General features: G+C 31.0%; 2 protein-coding genes across 2 annotated transcripts in view; one reads left to right on the forward strand and one right to left on the reverse strand.

The window, feature by feature from the left end:
* LOC115880928 overlaps positions 1–18,090 on the forward strand; it is a 270,255-nt gene that overhangs the window by 93,422 nt on the left and 158,743 nt on the right. Inside the window, exon 3 of the mRNA XM_030898260.1 lies at positions 4,851–4,911. Within this exon, the coding sequence (XP_030754120.1) occupies positions 4,851–4,911 (61 nt within the window). The remainder of the gene's footprint in view (positions 1–4,850; positions 4,912–18,090) is intronic.
* LOC115880923 (cytochrome P450 4d2-like) overlaps positions 12,837–18,090 on the reverse strand; it is a 39,423-nt gene continuing 34,169 nt past the window's right edge. The window contains exon 8 of the mRNA XM_030898254.1: positions 12,837–13,081. Coding sequence (XP_030754114.1) covers positions 12,912–13,081 — 170 coding nt within the window. The 3' untranslated portion in view covers positions 12,837–12,911. The remainder of the gene's footprint in view (positions 13,082–18,090) is intronic.

Consider the following 18,090-nt stretch of genomic DNA (forward strand, 5'->3'; position numbering starts at 1 on the left):
CGGTTGCAAATCCCGCTTTTTGGAAACATTTTTTTATAGTGTTCGATGTAACATTTTTCCATGCTGTACTTATCCACACCATAGTACTTGCCAAATTTATGCTCTCTTTAGCCTTTTCCATCGTTTCTTCGGTATTAGTAAAAGTCAAAAGTCTTTTAATAAAAAATTGACGATATTTTAATTTAAAATTTTGAATAATTCCTTGGTCCAACGGCTGGCAATGAGATGTCGTATTTGGAGGAAAAAAAATTATACGAACATTTTCAAGTTCTATTTTTGGGTGAGACGTGGCATTATCCAAAAATAAAAGAACTTTTCTACCCTGCCGTTTCATTTTGGTGTCAAAGGTTTTGAGCCAAGATGTCATTATATCTGTCGTCATCCAAGCTTTTTTGTTGGATACCCATTCTATCGGCAATTTATCTACATGCGCTCCTTTAAAACATCTCGGGTTTTTGCTCTTACCTATAACTAGCGGATTTTCCTTCTCACCATGCATGCTGCAACAGAAAAGCAGTGTCACTCGTTGTTTAGCTGATTTTTTGCCAGCACATTTATCATTCTTTAAAGCAAAGGTTTTGTTTGGCATTGCCATATAATAAAGCCCTGTTTCGTCTGCATTAAAAATGTCTTTAGTGTCGTATTCCTTAATGATTGCTGTTAATTTTGTTTTCCAGTCTTCAACAGTCACTTCATCCACATCTGCAGACTCACCACAAATTGTTTTGAAGTTAATATTATGTCTCTTGCAAAACTTATTTAACCAGCCAGTTGAAGCCTTAAATTCACTAAGTTTCAAGGATGTAGATACCTCAAGAGCTTTTTCCCGAATTAAGGTTCCCGATATGGGTATGTTTTTGTTCCTTGCCTTACAAAACCATTCGTAAACTAGTTGATCGATTGCAAATCCTTCTGTTTTAGGAAACTTTCGTTTTTTATCTGCATTGCATCCTTCTTCTTCAAACATTTTTTTTAATTCCACTTTGTTTTTTAAAATGTCGTTCACTTGCGTTCTTCCAACACCAAACTTTTCCGCCAACTTTCGAGCACTGCTGTTATATTTTTCACTTTCCGCGACAATATTTAATTTCTCTTTAATAGACAAACGTTTACGTTTCAAAGACATGGTTGCTGTTCTTTCAGAGTAAGAAACTAAACTGATTCTATATCTCCCAAAAATTTCAGCAAACTACTGACGAATTTGTATTGTATTTGTCACTCTCTGTACCTATTTCTCAAACAAATTATAAATGTTTATTGCTTGGACTTTCCTAAAGTGTCCTGAAACAGCTCTTGTTAGACAAAAAAAAAGGTTCGAAGGGTTCGGTTTTTGGCCGGTATTGGAGCAATAAATTTAATGGGTTTTTCCCTAAAATGTACCTTTGAAGCGGCCAAATGACCTCTTTCCGGAATGACAAACGTTATTGAGAAATATTTTAATATAGGAATTCCCCTAAGATTAATTCAAACAACTGAAAATTGACCGCTAACAGAAGTGACCGCTTTTTAGAAGTGGCCGAAATGGGAAGTTTTACTGTATTTGCATTCGCATTCTTATTCACATTAATGAATATCGGAAACAGATATTCCCATTCTCGAATGTTTAAAAGCTGAAAACCGTTAAACGTTTTCTTCTAAGTAAAATGATTTCACTCTAAGCAAAGAGGTATTTTTATTCGGTCGCCAAAAGTGAAAGAGAATGCAATTTTAGATCTTAATAAAGTTAGATTGACTTTTTTATAGGGAGTCGTAAAAATAACTGAATTCAATTTAAAAATACTTGGTCATGTCAAGCTCTTTTTATGGTCACTTATTATCGGGCTCCGAGAAAAACAACCAGTTAAACGTTCTAGCGACAGTTTCCTGAATATTTTCATCACCGCTTATCGGTTTTTCCATCGAGCAGATCGTACCGCAATATAAACCTTATGTCATCAAATAACAATGGTAATAAAATTGCAATAAATATAAGCACATAACATATTTTCATTGTTATTGGTAAGGCCATAAAAATCGACTTAATTGTTTACCACAATGGTCAGTTTTATTTACGAGAATTAATAACATAATATGACATATCTAAAAATAGATTTTTAAAGGTAAATTTATAGGGAGACTCGGTCTTTTTACTTGATCTTATCATACACTTCAACCCATTTGTTTAACCCTTTTTAGAAAATATGACATTAGTATGGAATGGCAGCACACTTGGATTTGCCACATAACGATGCACCACACGGTATGCATTTATACATTCCGGACATGTATACGGCACCTAGCACAATCCCATTGATTAGATTTGAATTTTAAAACAATTAAACTCCGAGTGCCATACGCGTGTATGGAATGTAAGACAGCCCAAGCAGCATTTGGACGTCGGGACAACGTTGTGTCACGCGACCAAACGTCGGGGCGCAACGTCGGCACAACCTCGTGCCAACCCTAGTCTGCACTAGTTTGGAGAATAATTTTTGGGTCGAAACGACGTTGGATACCGACGTTGGCTAGCAGCCTAATTTAGTACAAACTGCAACGTTGTTTAAAATCCTAATTCACAGAAATACAAAACTATAATAATATGGCGTCTAAGTCGCGTTTTATCCTAAATTGGGATAATTATAGTAAAAATATTATTTTTATGATTTAGTTAGAGACATATGCCGGATGGCAGAAAAGGAAAACAAAACAAAAGTATTTAAGTGTGGAGGATGTTTGAAGATCATAATTATTGAAACACTAACCGACTCTGTAACTCGTTACCCAAGGCAAAAAAGTTAAACGAAAACAACTTTATTGATAAATATATTGTTTCTACTTTGAAAAATACTAATGGGCCTTAAAATTAAAGAAGTTTTAAAAAATTTCTTGAATTTTTTTTAGTAAAATGAGAATAATTTATTCGCAGTCGAAAAAATTGTTTCCGCGTGGTGTTTAGGGCCAAATATTTCAAGTTAATGTATTCAAAAAGCAGGAATTGCTATTTTAGGAACGAAACATTTTCTTATTCAACAACATGGCGACTTTCACTTTGTTGTTTTGGAGATTAAGATGGAGTAGTTCGAGTAGTCGCATACTGGACTAATAAAGTCGCAGTTCATCCTTAACAGGTAGTATACTAGTCGCAAGATTGCCTAATTTAGTCATCCTAGAATCTAGCTTGTGCCGCCCTCTATATTCTAAATAAACGAGGGAGTGAATAAAGTATCGGTAATATGTCGATATATATTTAAATTTAGTTTTATATGTACCTTTCTTATGTCCCATTTTAATTAAGTTTTTTTATAAAAACAAAAACAGCACCGAACTGTCTGACTGAACAGAACAATGAAGTGAAAATTTAAGATTTAAGGTTATGGTTCAATACAGTTGCAAAAAGGTAGTGGCTCGACGTCCTACCAACGTAAGAATAAGGAAATCTAAACAACGTTGGAATTAGTAAAACAGACGACGTTTGCATAACGTTGGAATAGGTCCTGAAACTCACGTCGGAAAACTCTATATTGTCCAACGTTGTAACTACGTTGTCCGAATCACCTAAAGATCACTTAAGCAAAAAAGGTTACAAGACAACGTTTATTCGACGTCGCAGAAGCTTCTACTTTGCTGTAGTACTAGTCCAACGTCGGCACAACGTTATAAAAACGTTTAAATTTATTTTAATACCCAAGGTAGGGAGCTAACTATTTTTTGTAACTAATCCAACGTTGTGTCTAGTAAACATGTGGTCGCAAGTCGTGAAAATGCTACTTGGGAGTGCCATGCGCATTTACGGAATGTACCTTGCAGCAGAAAGTAACGCCGGGCTAATAGCTAATCTTAGCTGTGGCTCCGTGACTGAGGCCATTGCTTAGTGAACGAGAGGTCCGTGGTTCAAATCTCACGCCGGACCATAACTTTTTATTTTTTTACAACTGTTGTTATTTTTTAAAAAAAGCTGTAAATATTTAATAGGAATCAAAATACGGATTGCGTTGGTTTCACTATTTTTGGTGGGATCAGATTTATTATTTGGTGGAGTTACTTGCGTTGGTTAAGATGGTTATTTGGTGGGGTTGACTCGGGAGTTTGACTTCCCTAATAACGGAGATACCGTAGGATTTCAACCAAAATGGATTTCATCCTCTGTTCAAGCGATCTTTGAAGATACGCCACATCGAAAAAAATTATACAAAAATCCCGTTATTTTCAAAAAGGAACTAGCTTCTCAAATTAGTGTCAACGCACTTATTCATTTAAACCCTGTTCATCTCTTTAAATAACGGAGAAATTTGCAATTGAAATTAATGAAATGTAACGGTTCCTAATGACAAATATTGACTAATAATTTCCAGATATTGCATAGCGTTGAAATATGTACATAAATAAACAATTTAATACATAATGCATCGATTCCTCTAATTGTTATTTTAGTTGCAATTATCCTTGATGATTGCATCGACGTATTCTTGGTCTATTACCTATTGAGACTTGCCAATTAAAGTTATGCAATATATTTTAAATTTAATTATTTTATATTATACACTACAGACAGAAAGTTGAGAGGCATTGTATTAGTTTTGATTTCAGGACAATTCTTGGTATTAGTAATATTTTTTAAAAATATATATTTTTTACTTATTTATTAATATCTCTGAAATTACCGAAATATATTTACTCACATCCTTCTCACATCACTCACATCACTCGATTCTACTCACACTTTTTTGAGCCATCCTATAGAATTTAATATATTTTCCTGAAATACATCCTAGTCATACATTAAGTTTGCATTTTTAATTCAATAAAATATTTAGAACATTATTTTACATACAATGATTTAAACACACAGTTAAATTAGATTTTTGTTTCAGGGAGAAAACGGTATTTCCATTGATTTCAACGGAGGAAACGTTACGTACATTCCGATCAATGGTAAGTTTGCTTTTCCGAACTCTTCGCTGTGATTATTTTCCATTTTCCCTTCCGATGACGTCCTATTGCAAATTAAGAAGCTCGCGGGAAAGGCCATAAGCGTATTTCGATGTAATTTATCTATAACCAGCGTCTCTAAATAGGTTTTCCAACGACTAAATTGACTTTGCGCTCCGAGCAGAGTTTCCTGAAAATTGCATCGGTTCAATTTACCTAGTCCCAAGTTTCCCGAGCTATAAAAGGCCAACAGAATGCAACATGTACACTGCCTTTTACGTACATTGTCGTATAGTAGTTAACTCACTAACTAGTTAACCTTATTAAGGATTAACAACTTTATGTAGCTTTAAGTATACAGGGTTGTTCACCACATACGACACGGAGTATTGTAGCTAAACGATTAGATTTTTACAAATTGTAAGTTTTGGGTTCGTTGAAGGATTATTAGAGCTACAATTTAGAAATATTTTTACAAGATACAGAGTGTCCCAACTAAGTAAAAAATATTATAGTTGTATTTTTTAAATGGAACTCCCTGTATATTATTCTATTTTTAGATTCTACGATTAAAATAAAGGTAAATTTGATTAAGGTTCATCATACTTAAACCTTACCGTTTTAGAAATATTTTCAATTTTATGAAATTGCAGTAAAAATTTTAAGGGTTCGTTTCTCCAAGGGTATCAAAGATTTTAATACTAAATATTTACTGAAGATTATCTATTGACCAGATATTGTGTTGCAATAATAAAAAAATTACTACCTTATACAGAGTGTCCAAAAATTTATATTAAATAATTACTAGCTTTAAACGGCAATAGCATGTTTAATTTAAATGGAACACCCTATATATTTTGCGTGAATCAGATGCACAATGTAATTGTCTATCAAATTGTATTATACCATTTTTTACCTATCTCTTCAAGTTTTCGTAGAAAATACATTTTCTTATAATTTAGACCTCATTTATCACTATACCCATGGAATATTGACATTTTAGACTATTTTTAAAGATGTAACAAATTTTCCAAGAGTACAGATACTAATATTGTCGATATAGTTCGCTTATTTCATAAAAAAAAATAAAAAAACTGTTTAAATATTTTTGTTAAAAAGGACCAATTAATATGATCCCAGTATTCACTACATTAACTACTACTATTACTACGACTACATTAATTGACTGTTTATGTTGATTAATAATAATTGCTCCAAATACTAAAAAACTGAATTTTGTGTGTGTATTAGACAGTGTGGTAAAAAGTATCGCCTTATAAATTTTATTTCATTTTTTGACGAATGCTGATTAATAAAAACAGAGACGTTTATTTTCACAATTTATTATTATATTGATTTCTGAGCCAAATCCACATTTATTTAGAATACTTTATTAATTAAAACAATTTAAAAGTATGTAATTAACTAATTTTTGGTCGGAAATAATGGTGGTATATTTAATTCGTATACTCTTTTATAAAGATTTAAATAGTTTTTTTGGTATACCAATAGGCTTGCAATATTTACCACCTGTACATTTGTGCATATATGTTGCTTAAAAAAAATCTGAAATGTCAATATTCCATGGGTATAGTGATAAATGATGTCTAAATTATAAGAAAATGCATTTTCTACGAAAAGTTGCAGAGATAGGTAAAAAATGGTATAGTAAAATTTGATAGACAATTAAATTGTGCATATGATTCACGTAAAATATACAGGGTGTTACATTTAACTTAAACACGTTATTGCCGTTTAAAGCTAGTAATTATTTAATATAAATTTTTGGACACTCTGTATAAGGTAAAAAAAATTTTATTATTGCAACACAATATTTGATCAATAAATAATCTTCAGTAAATATTTAGTATTAAAAATTTTGATACCCTTGGAGAAATGAAGCATTAAAATTTTTACTGCAATTTCTTAAAATTAAAAATATTTCAAAAACGGTGAGGTTTAAGTGTGATAAACCTTAATCAAGTTTACCTTTATTTCAATCGCAGAATCCAAAAATAGAATAATATACAGGGTGTTCCATTTAAAAAAAAATACAACTATGATATTTTATACTTATTTGGGACACTCTGTATCTTGTAAAAATATTTTTAAATTGTAGCTCTAATAGTCCTTCAACGAACCCAAAACTTACAATTTGTAAAAATCTAATCGTTTAGCTACAATACTCCGTGTCGTATGTGGTGAACAACCCTGTATAGAGTGAGTCTTAAATAAGTGGAACTAGTTTTTAGAAACGGTATACAGGGTGTCCGGAAATTAATGCAACAAAATTTGGTCATAGATTCTTGAAAGAAAAATAGGTGACCCGTATTTTTTATTTTTGGCGAGTGGCTCCCCTTTTCGGTTTTACAGCCCCCTGAATTTCGCCCCTTAAGAGAGTTTTTTTTTTAATATCTCAGGGCCCTGTTGGACGAAAATCACTAAATTTGGTACACGTTGTTTTACCATATAATTACATTTTTTGATGCTATTCACTTTTTTTATTTTCATCAGTGGTGTCCCTACGGTATTTAAACTTAATATTATTGAAGAAAAAAATGGTACGCCACTGTTTTTTTTTCTAAAATAAATATTATTTTTAAAATCTACATTAAATTTGGAACAAATTTGATCTCTTGACTTTTTTTGGTACGACGCACCGTTTTCGCGTAAAAAAATAAAAACCATTTTCATACATGACTAAATCGCTAAAATTTTACCGTAAATTTCCAATGGCAACATTTTTAAAACAGCAAACTTTTTAAAAAAAAAGTTTAAAATAATTTTTTATTATTCTTATACTCTTCTATTATTGTTGTTTTTATTACCTAAGTGTGAACCAAACTGTCCAAAAACCTAAATTGCCGTTTTTTAAATTTTGCTATGAAAATTTACCTTAAAATTTTAGCGATTTGGTCATGTATGGAAATGGTTTTTATTTTTTTACGCGAAATCGGTGTGTCGAACAAAAAAAAAGTCAAGAGATCAAATTTGTTCCAAATTTAATATAGATTTTAAAAATAATTTTTATTTTAGAAAAAACCAGTGGCGTACCATTTTTTTCTTCGATAATATTTAGTTTAAATACTGTAGGGACGCCACTGATGAAAATAAAAAAAAGTTTATAGCATCAAAAAATATCATTTTATGGTAAAACAACGTGTACCAAATTTAGTGATTTTCGTCCAATAGGGCCCTGAGATATTAAAAAAAACTCTTTTCAGGGGCGAAATTCAGGGGGCTGTAAATTCGAAAAGGGTGGCCACTCGCCAAAAATTAAAAATACGGGTCACCTATTTTTTTTCAAGAATCTATGACACTAAATTTTGTTGCATTAATTTCCGGACACCCTGTATTTCAACACCAGGAGCACGGCCGGTGCGGCGTGTACCTAGGGTCGGTCAAAAAATCGACTATTTTTTTAGGGGTGGGTCGGGGTAGTTTGAAAAATACCTTATTTGCCTCATTTAGCTGGATCCCAATTTGTAACTTATGCGGAAAAAAATCATTTTTCTCATTAATGTCCACCTAATTTTGCGTGTAAGGGGTAGTTTTTCAATTTCACCCTAAAAACTTTATGATGTATATTTTTCATGGACTTTCCAAAAAGGCGCCACAAGTAGGCTGTTGCCCTTTAAGATTTTCAAGTGAGTATATAGGGGTGCCGCCTAAGGGGTAAGTCGGGGTGGTTCAAAAAATACGTCATATGTATTCCCCCTCGATATTATAGAAACGGTATTTTTTATTTTTTTGATTTAAAGTTTAAAAATTATAGCCATTGTAAGTTTTCAGTGGCCCACCCTGTATAGACTTGAATCAAGGAAAATTAATAAAATTGCATTTATCTCATCAAGGATGACGAAATCGACAAAATATTAAGATGCCACTTTTAATCGGCATAAAACTGCTTACACTATTGTTTACAAAATGTTTCAGACACTTTTATCATCGCACTTGTAGTAACTTTTACTGTCAAAATTTCATTCAAAATGATGAAAGTACTTGGAAGAAAATTATAATAAATCGAAAAAATATTAAAACTTTAGCACCCTGTAGCTACGAAACAAAGCAGAATCGGACCTATGTTGATATGAAAAATAAATCTTATTTTTACGTGAGGAATCTCCCCACGAGAGATGGCACATATTTACTGAAGTTTATTTACTGATCAGTTATTGTGTTGCAATAATAAAAATAATACTACCTTATACAGAGTGTCTAAAAATTTATTTTAAATAATTATTAGCTTCATACGGCAATAACTTGTTTAATTTAAATGGAACACCTTCTATATTTTACGAGAATCAGATGCACAATTTAATTGTCTATCAAATTATATTATACTATTTTTTACCTATCTCTTTAAGTTTCCGTAGAAAATGCATTTTCTTGTAATTTAGAACTTATTTATCAATATACCCATGGACTATTGACATTTTAGATTATTTTTAAAGATGTACCAAATTTTTAAAGAGTACAGATACTATATTATCGTTTTTAGTAAAACGATAATATTACTAGCCCATTTGTATGCAAAAAGAAAACTATTTAAATCTTTATAAAAGAGTATACCATTAATTAAATATACCACCAGTATTTCCGCCCAAATACTAATGAATTACATACTTAATTGTGTGCGTTAATAAATTATTCTAAATAAATGTAGATTTGAATCAGAAATCAATATAATAATAAGTTATGAAAATGAACGTCTCTGTTGTTATAAATAAGCATTTTTGAATAAATGAAATATCATTTTGAAGGTGTTAGTTTTTTTACTACACTGTCTAATACACATACGTAATTCAGTTTTTTAGTATTTGGAGCAATTATTATTAATCCACGCAAAGAGTCAATTAATGTAGTTTGAATACTGGAATCATATTAATTGATCCTCTTTAACAAATATTTAAACAGCTTTTTTTATTTTTTAATGAAATAAACGAACTATATCGACAATATTAGTATCTGTACTCTTTAAAAATTTGGTACATCTTTAAAAATAGTCTAAAATATCAGTATTCCATGGGTATATTGATAAATGAGTTCAAAATTATAAGAAAATGCATTTTCTAAGGAAACTTGAAGAGATAGGTAAAAAATGGTATAACACAATTTGATAGACAATTTAATTATGCATCTGATTCTCATAAAATATACAAGGTGTTCGATTTAAATTAAGCAAGTTATTGCCGTTTAAAGCTAATAATTATTTAAAATAAATATTTAGACACTCTGTATAAGGTAGTAAAATTTTTATTATTGCAACACAATAACTGATCAATAAATAAACTTTACTATTAAAAACTTTCATACCCTCGGAGAAATGAAGCCTTAAAATTTATACTGCAAGTTCACAAAATTGAAAATATTTCAAAAACGGTAAGGTTTAAGTGTAATAAACCTTAAACAAATTTACCTTTATTTTAATCGTAGAAACTAAAAATGCAATAATATACAGGATGATCTATTTAAAAAAATACAACTTTGATATTTTTTATTTATTTGGGACACTCTGTATCTTGTAAAAATATTTTTAAATTGTACCTCTAATAGTCCTTCAACGAACCCAAAACTTACAATTTGTAAAAATCTAATCGTTTAGCTACAATTTTCCGTGTCGTATGTGGTGAACAACCCTGTATAGGGTGAGTCTTAAATAAGTGGAAATCGTTTTTAGGAATGGCATATTTCAATCCCAGGAGCACGTGTACCTTAGGGTGGGTCAAAAAATCGACTATTATTCGTTCATTTTAATTTATTTTTTATTTTTTTGAGAAATAATAATAATTTTTTAACTCTTCCTAGCAGTAAGCTTAATTTTAAAATTATTTCCACTAATAATTGCAAGAATTGTGAGATTGAATCCCACTTATTCTTTCTTAATGATGTCTCTACATTTTTAAGTGTTTTTTCGAATTTGTTTTCCTAGTCATACACTTTGATATTCTCTGATTGTATTTTTTTTATTTATTAGAAGCCTAATCTTAAGTTAAATAATTAATGAATTATTTAAGACTAATATTTCACAAGACAATTCAAAAACGAAGGCTGAACAATAGAGAACTGGCTGAGTTACATTTTATATATTTTTTAGATGCAGAAAATACAATATAAAATATTAGTAACAAAATCAAAATATTATATGTATTCCATATAGAATGTATATACGAGACAAATTATAAAATTAATAATAATAATAATATATTATTAATATTAATTGTACCTGGGTGTCTATTCTTATATAAGGGGCCTTTACGAAAATTTGGCGAATGCGCCAGGACTAGGGGTTTTAATCATTGGTTTTAATCCTGTTCTTTACTTAAATTGCCATATTCTACAGTGCAGAAAGAGAATTAAATATATTAGTGGTTTGTTCTATAATGTGGAGTTATTTAACGGCGCCTATGATCTCGAGTTTATTTTTATGATAGATATTTTATATTTTTATTATGGATTATTTCCATGACAAACTTTAACAACTTCAGAAAAATTATAATAACGGTTATAAAATTTGCATATTAGGGCCATTGCCTGGAAACTTATATGGTGAAATTTTGATAAAATAATTTAGTATACACTAAAAACACGGTATGTCGCTAGTGGTAGGAAGAATAATTTTTAGAGGTTACTAATTTATTTGGTTGCCTGTGATATGCATATACAGGGTGTTTCCTAATTAATCTAAAAAATAAAAAAATCGTTAGAAAACGAATTAAGGCGGCTCTTAATAAGTATATTTATTTTTTTTTCGACAACCGTTTGATGAACAAGAAATTTTTTTGTCGATACAGTAAAGGAATAAATTAGATAGACATTTGATACCAACATGTAAGTGGAAAAAAAAAACAATAAACATAATATTAGTTGTTATATTTTTAATAAACAATACATAACCCATAAAAGTCATAAACATAACCCATAACAAAAATCATTTGGTAACATTTGTATTTTGTGCATAAACCACAAACTATTACTATGAATTTAAAAAAAAACAAAAAAGTACGAAATATAAATTTAAAAAACGTAAAACACAAATAACTGAATTATTCTATTCCGGAATATCAGGCGCCGAGCTGGTCCCATCTTCATAGGGTATTATAGTAGTAGTAGTACTGTCTTCGTCAATTTCTGTTTCCAAATCAGATATATTTGATGTATCATCTGGTTCTGATTCTGAAGGATGGACCTCTACCTCCACGAGTTCTAGTGGTTCTGGAGGAATTTCATGTTGAATATCATGCTCCATATCCACTTTTTGTTTTTGTAGTAATAATTTATTGTTATGAGCTACGAACATTATTTTACCGGCTCTTTGTGCAATTGAGCGATTCCTTTTTTTAGTATGGATAAAACTGTAAGTACTGAAACTTCTCTCTGTGGCTGCAGATGACGTTGGTAAAGACAGCAGAGCAACAGCTAAATATTTCAAATGAGTATTTTTACACATTGCTTCCCACCAACTTAGACAGTCTACATTTTTAACTGACATCCAAACGTAGTCGAGAGCCCATAAACCCGATTTGGCGCAATAATTTGTTTAATAATCTGTAAAAATGGCTTATTATTGACAAACTGAGGATTGTTGGTGATATTGTTGATAAATTCCATAGCGGCTATGTGTTCTTCATTGTTAAGGTGCTCTCCCAGGAAGCCCAGGAAACAGGGGTCCAAGAGATTCGCGGCAAAATGCATTGGTTCAAGAGCCATAGGTTTTTTATTTTGTAAGGCGGAGAAGCATTCTTTTCCTTCTGACTTAAGAATCGGCATACTTGATACACTTTCGTTAAATTTTTGCTCAATGTCTTGAATTTTGAAAAGAAATTCCTTGCAAAATTCGGATTTTTGCGAATATTCGCGATTTTGGGAACGAATATTTCGGAAATTTTTGAAATTTCCTGCAAAATTTGAATGGAAATATTCGCTACCAACATCACTAGCTATAATACCAATTTTTTGTCACAAAATTACATTTAAGAATCACATTTCTAGTGTAAATAGTATTATTTATATTTTTCTGTTCTTAGAGATATTTTCATTTTATAACCATTCATCGATTTAAGAACAGAACATGTTCCAATTTCCATTTCAAAGCCTGGATCCTCAGTTACTCTGTATTGCAGTAAGAACTTGGCAACAGTTGCTTTTAAACTGTACATGGCATATCTTTGTCCTGAAATAAAAATATTAATAAATTATAATGATCTATTTAGATTTAAATGTAAAAAATAAGATATACAGCATAATCGAAAAAAGGCGTCAAACACGGCTGGGGAATGACAATAGATGTTTTGACAAGGAATCTAAACGTAATTTACTAAAAATTGACAAGAACTAACACTAATTAAAGAAAAATTAGGATACAACGCAGGCCCGTTCCTGGGGTATCTGGCGCCTACGGGCAGCATTCTTTGGTGCGCCTTTTTTATATTTAAATCAATTATATATTTTAATCTTAATCTCAAAAATTCAAAGAATTTATATTCTGCGACAAACGAGCAATATGTAATTGAAAATTTAAAAAAACTATCCTAATTAAAGTATAAAAACATTTATTAAATAAATAAAACAAACAAAACCACAAAAATATTTAGTAACAAAAATAGTACTCTAAAGAAAAAAACTGACCCATTTTATATGAAATACATAAGAACAATAAACTAAAAATCGGAAATAATATACATGTACCTACTGATTTCTTTCGAAAATCGATAACTATGAAAGTATGAACCCTTCCCGGACACAAACGGTACATTGCGAGACAGGAAATTGTAGAGAGAAACAAGCCCTATAACATAGGATACAACATTTTAATGAACAGTGCTTTCCATAAAATCAATATAATGAAAAATATACGAAATAATATACATGTACTGATTTATTTCGAAAATCGAGAACTATGAAACTATGATCTCGTCCCCGACGCAAACGGTACATTGTGAGACAGGAAACTGTAGAGAGAAACAAGCCGTATAACATAGAATATAACATTTTAATGAACAGTTCTTTCCATAAAATCAATATAATGAAAAATAGACGAAATAATATACATGTGCTGATTTCTTTCGAAAATCGACAACTATGAAACTATGATTTCTTTTCCGGCACAAACGGTACATTGTGAGACAGGAAATTGTAGAGAGAAACAAGCCCTATAACATAGGATACAACATTTTAAGGAACAGTGCTTTCCATAAAATCAATAAAATGAAAAATATACCAAATAATATACGTGTATACTGATTTCTTTCGAAAATCGACAACTATGAAACTATGATCTCGTCCCCGACACAAACGGTACATTGTGAGACAGGAAATTGTAGAGAGAAACAAGCCCTATAACATAGGATACAACATTTTAATGAACAGTGCTTTCCATAAAATCAATATAATGAAAAATAGACGAAATAATATACATGTACTGATTTCTTTCGAAAATCGACAACTATGAAACTATGATCCCTTCCCCGACACAAACGGTATATTGTGAGACAGGAAATTGTAGAGAGAAACAAGCCCTATAATATAGGATACAACATTTTAATGAACGGTGCTTTCCATAAAATCAATAAAATGAAAAATATACGAAATAATATACATGAACTTATTTCTTTCGAAAATTGACAACTATGAAACTATGATCCCTTCCCCGACACAAACGGTATATTGTGAGACAGGAAATTGTAGAGAGAAACAAGCCCTATAACATAGGATAGAACATTTTAAAGAACAGTGATTTCCAAAAAATCAATAAAATGAAAAATATACGAAATAATATACATGCACTGATTTCTGTAAAATCGACAACTATGAAACTGTGATCCCTTCCCCGACACAAACGGTATATTGTGCGAGACAGGAAATTGTAGAGAGAAACAAGACCTATAACATAAGATACAACATTTTAATGAACAGTGCTTTCCATAAAATCCATAAAATGAAAAATAAATAGATGAGATCAATGTGTTGCCAGCAGATTGCCCTAGACTTATTTATTCGGTGCGGCCAACGCAAAAAAGACGCTAAGCAAACTTTATCCTATGCTGTATGTTTAAGTATTTGTTTATTAACAAGAAAGCGCATCGGTTTTTTGTTACAAAGTACTGATTGAAACTTCGATATCGCGCCCCCAAAATGTTGCGCCTACGTGCGTGCACGCACTGCGCGCTCGCCAGGAACGGCCCTTGTCTTTCTTTAGTCAATTATTTATACCGCCGGCAGTAATTTAGGCAATTTGTAAATAAATTTCACTTCAAATAAAATCTAGTTTACATAATCGTTCATATTTACTCTATCAAAATGTATTATCTACGCCTATCTACACTAAAAGTATACCTGAGTTAATTTTAACATTAATTAACTCGATATCACTTGTGTTTATCTTTAGTCGAGAGTATTTAGGAAGAATTAATGATGATTTTCTTATAATACGTCCTAATCGTTTAACTGTAATTGTGGCCCTATCTCACTGAATTATTAACGTAAATGAAAAATCCATTAGACGTCCCACGCCAAATTGCATGTTCGAGTGGAAACCGAATGAAACATTTAGATGGCAAATACAGGAACAGGCACGTAGACCATCGATTAAAATATAAAAAAGAACTCAGAGAAGTACTATTTTCTATCTAATAAAATGTAATACCAGTTATTTGTTATAAATATTTACATATTATCTATTAGTATAAAGATATCCCTAATAACATAAAAGAATGCCTCATTTTCATTGCCATTTTTATTTTAATTTACTAACGCCTCAAATAGATGCATCAGTATCCAATGTCAATTCTTTCTCATCAGATAGCTCTACTAGTTGCAGCGACTTGGAGTACTTGGAGGTACTGTATATCTGCCCAGTGACGAATATTTCTCAACAAGGATAGCTTTTTTAGGCCTATTCCATTTTTACCTCCTTCGATTTTACCCTGGAGAATTGGACGCTGAAAGTGATAGCGTTCTTCACGTAATATTAGGCTATGTTTCTCTTCTTCGTGATTTTGAAGAGTTCACGTTCTTCTAGACCAGTTCCTCTGAGAATGTCTTCATTTCTCACGGGAGACTCTCAGCATTCGTTGTAAGGTTTATATTTCGAAGGCTTCAATTCTATTCATAGTTGTTACTTTCAGTCTCTATGCTTCCACACCATATAACAGAACGGACCAGACATAGTACTTCACCATTCTGTATCTAAGACCGAAGTTTAAGTTCCTATCTGTGAGAAATATTTTAAAAAAAGTTTTAGGAAAGTTGTTGTAGATTGTTTGATCTTACATTTTATCTCCTGTTCTATCCAGAACAGGAGATAAGATTTGATTTGTTAATCGTGCATCCCAAGTATTTAAAATGTGTGGCTTGTTTGATGTCCTCTCCATTTATGTGAATTATGATGTTTTTTTTACTAACAGCCATAAATTTAGTTTTTCTGATATTAATTTTTAGATCCAATCTTAGGCTTTCGTTGTCGACCTTATTTAGAAGGAGTTGGAGAACATTTGCATTGTCTGCCAAGATTACGATGTCATCGGATATTATTAATTATTTGAATGCCATTTATTTTTGTGCCAATGGGAATGTCAACTATTGACTCAGTGAACACAATGGCACAATACACAACATGAAATATATTAGTTTTTTATGTCGTCCGGGTCAGAACGTCCTACGACGTTGTCCGATGCCTAACTTCCACCCTGTGCGATTTTCCCATTGATCTTCGGTCAGATTTTTCTCGCTCATCGACCTTCTTATTCCTTCCATCCATGTTTTCTTGGGACGTCCTCTCTTTCGTTTACCAGGCGGTATTCAATGAATGACTTGTTTTGGAATTCTTTCATTGTGCATTCTCTGAACGTGGCCGTACCATATTAATTGTTTTTGTTCTATATTGGAGCCAATACAGGAAATCTTATTTTGGACAATAATATGGAAATTAGAGCATGTGAAGATTACAGGTACCTGGGATCGATATTATAATATAATATATATTATAATAACAGAGTAATACAGGCACGAAGAGTTATCAGATGCATAAATGGCATCCTATGGAGCACTGAAATTATTATGAATGTTATTAGAGGATAATTGCTTGTCAACATAGATGAAGTAGGTATTTTTAAAGGCTCTTGAAGGTTCTCAAAGACTATCTATAAAATTCAAAAACCCTTAAGAAACACCTAATTAAGATAGTATTTATTTATTATTTCAAACATTATACGAAATTTTCTATTTAGTCTGTTCAGCAAAATAAACGACGATAAGATAATTATATAGCTATGATAATTTTGAATCAAAATAACATAACTCCACTTTCAATTCTCGTTGATCTAAGACTATTATTATACTTATAATAAATATAATTAATCCTTTAATTGAAGCCGGCATATCATATGTATTAACATTTTAATTTTGTTTTGTGACAAAAGGAAAGTGGACTAAAGAGATTTGCTAGTTAAGCATTTATGGATTTTTACGAAATTTATCCAATATTTATGAACTATTTAATACGTTATATTTATAATTTAAAAATATTTTTTAAAAAGAATTGTGTATCATAGTTCAAAAAATAATGAGAAGAAAAAAATTATTTTTATAGATAATTTTAATTCAATTTAAACCTAAACTTGTCTTTGGCTAAAGAACAATGATTCTATAGATAATTCCGATTTGCAGGTAAAACAATATCTTTTAAAGACATGCGCATCATATCAGCAAGAATTATGTAACAAATATATTTGAAGAGGAGAGGCCAAAATAAAGGAGAGGAATATATCCTCAATTCTTTAAAAATATATCCTCTTAATTTTGTTAACAATTAAATTCTTGATTTTATTTATATATTATCTTTATCCTTATATATTATAGTTAGTTATAAAGTTATAATATATAATATTAACTAATAATAGTATATTGTCCTATTAGGAGTAAAAATGACACTTTTTGTGGCTAGGCTGTACGGTTGACGGACGAGCGGTGTCCGAGCGTCAGTGAGGCACAAAAATCATTTTTAGTCCGAATAGAACATGCTATTTTTTTTCAAACGCCACAAATCATTTTTTAAACAGTTTGAAACATTCCAAATAACATAAAAAGATTTAAAAGTTATACCTTGTATGTAATTATACAGGGTGTCCCAGAAATGAGTGCAGATATTTTAACTGGTAGTATAGAGAAAATGTTAAAAAACTT

This window comes from Sitophilus oryzae, unplaced genomic scaffold (genome assembly GCF_002938485.1).
Source record: "Sitophilus oryzae breed Bouriz unplaced genomic scaffold, Soryzae_2.0 scaffold_1660_pilon_pilon, whole genome shotgun sequence".
Taxonomy (NCBI): domain Eukaryota; kingdom Metazoa; phylum Arthropoda; class Insecta; order Coleoptera; family Curculionidae; genus Sitophilus; species Sitophilus oryzae.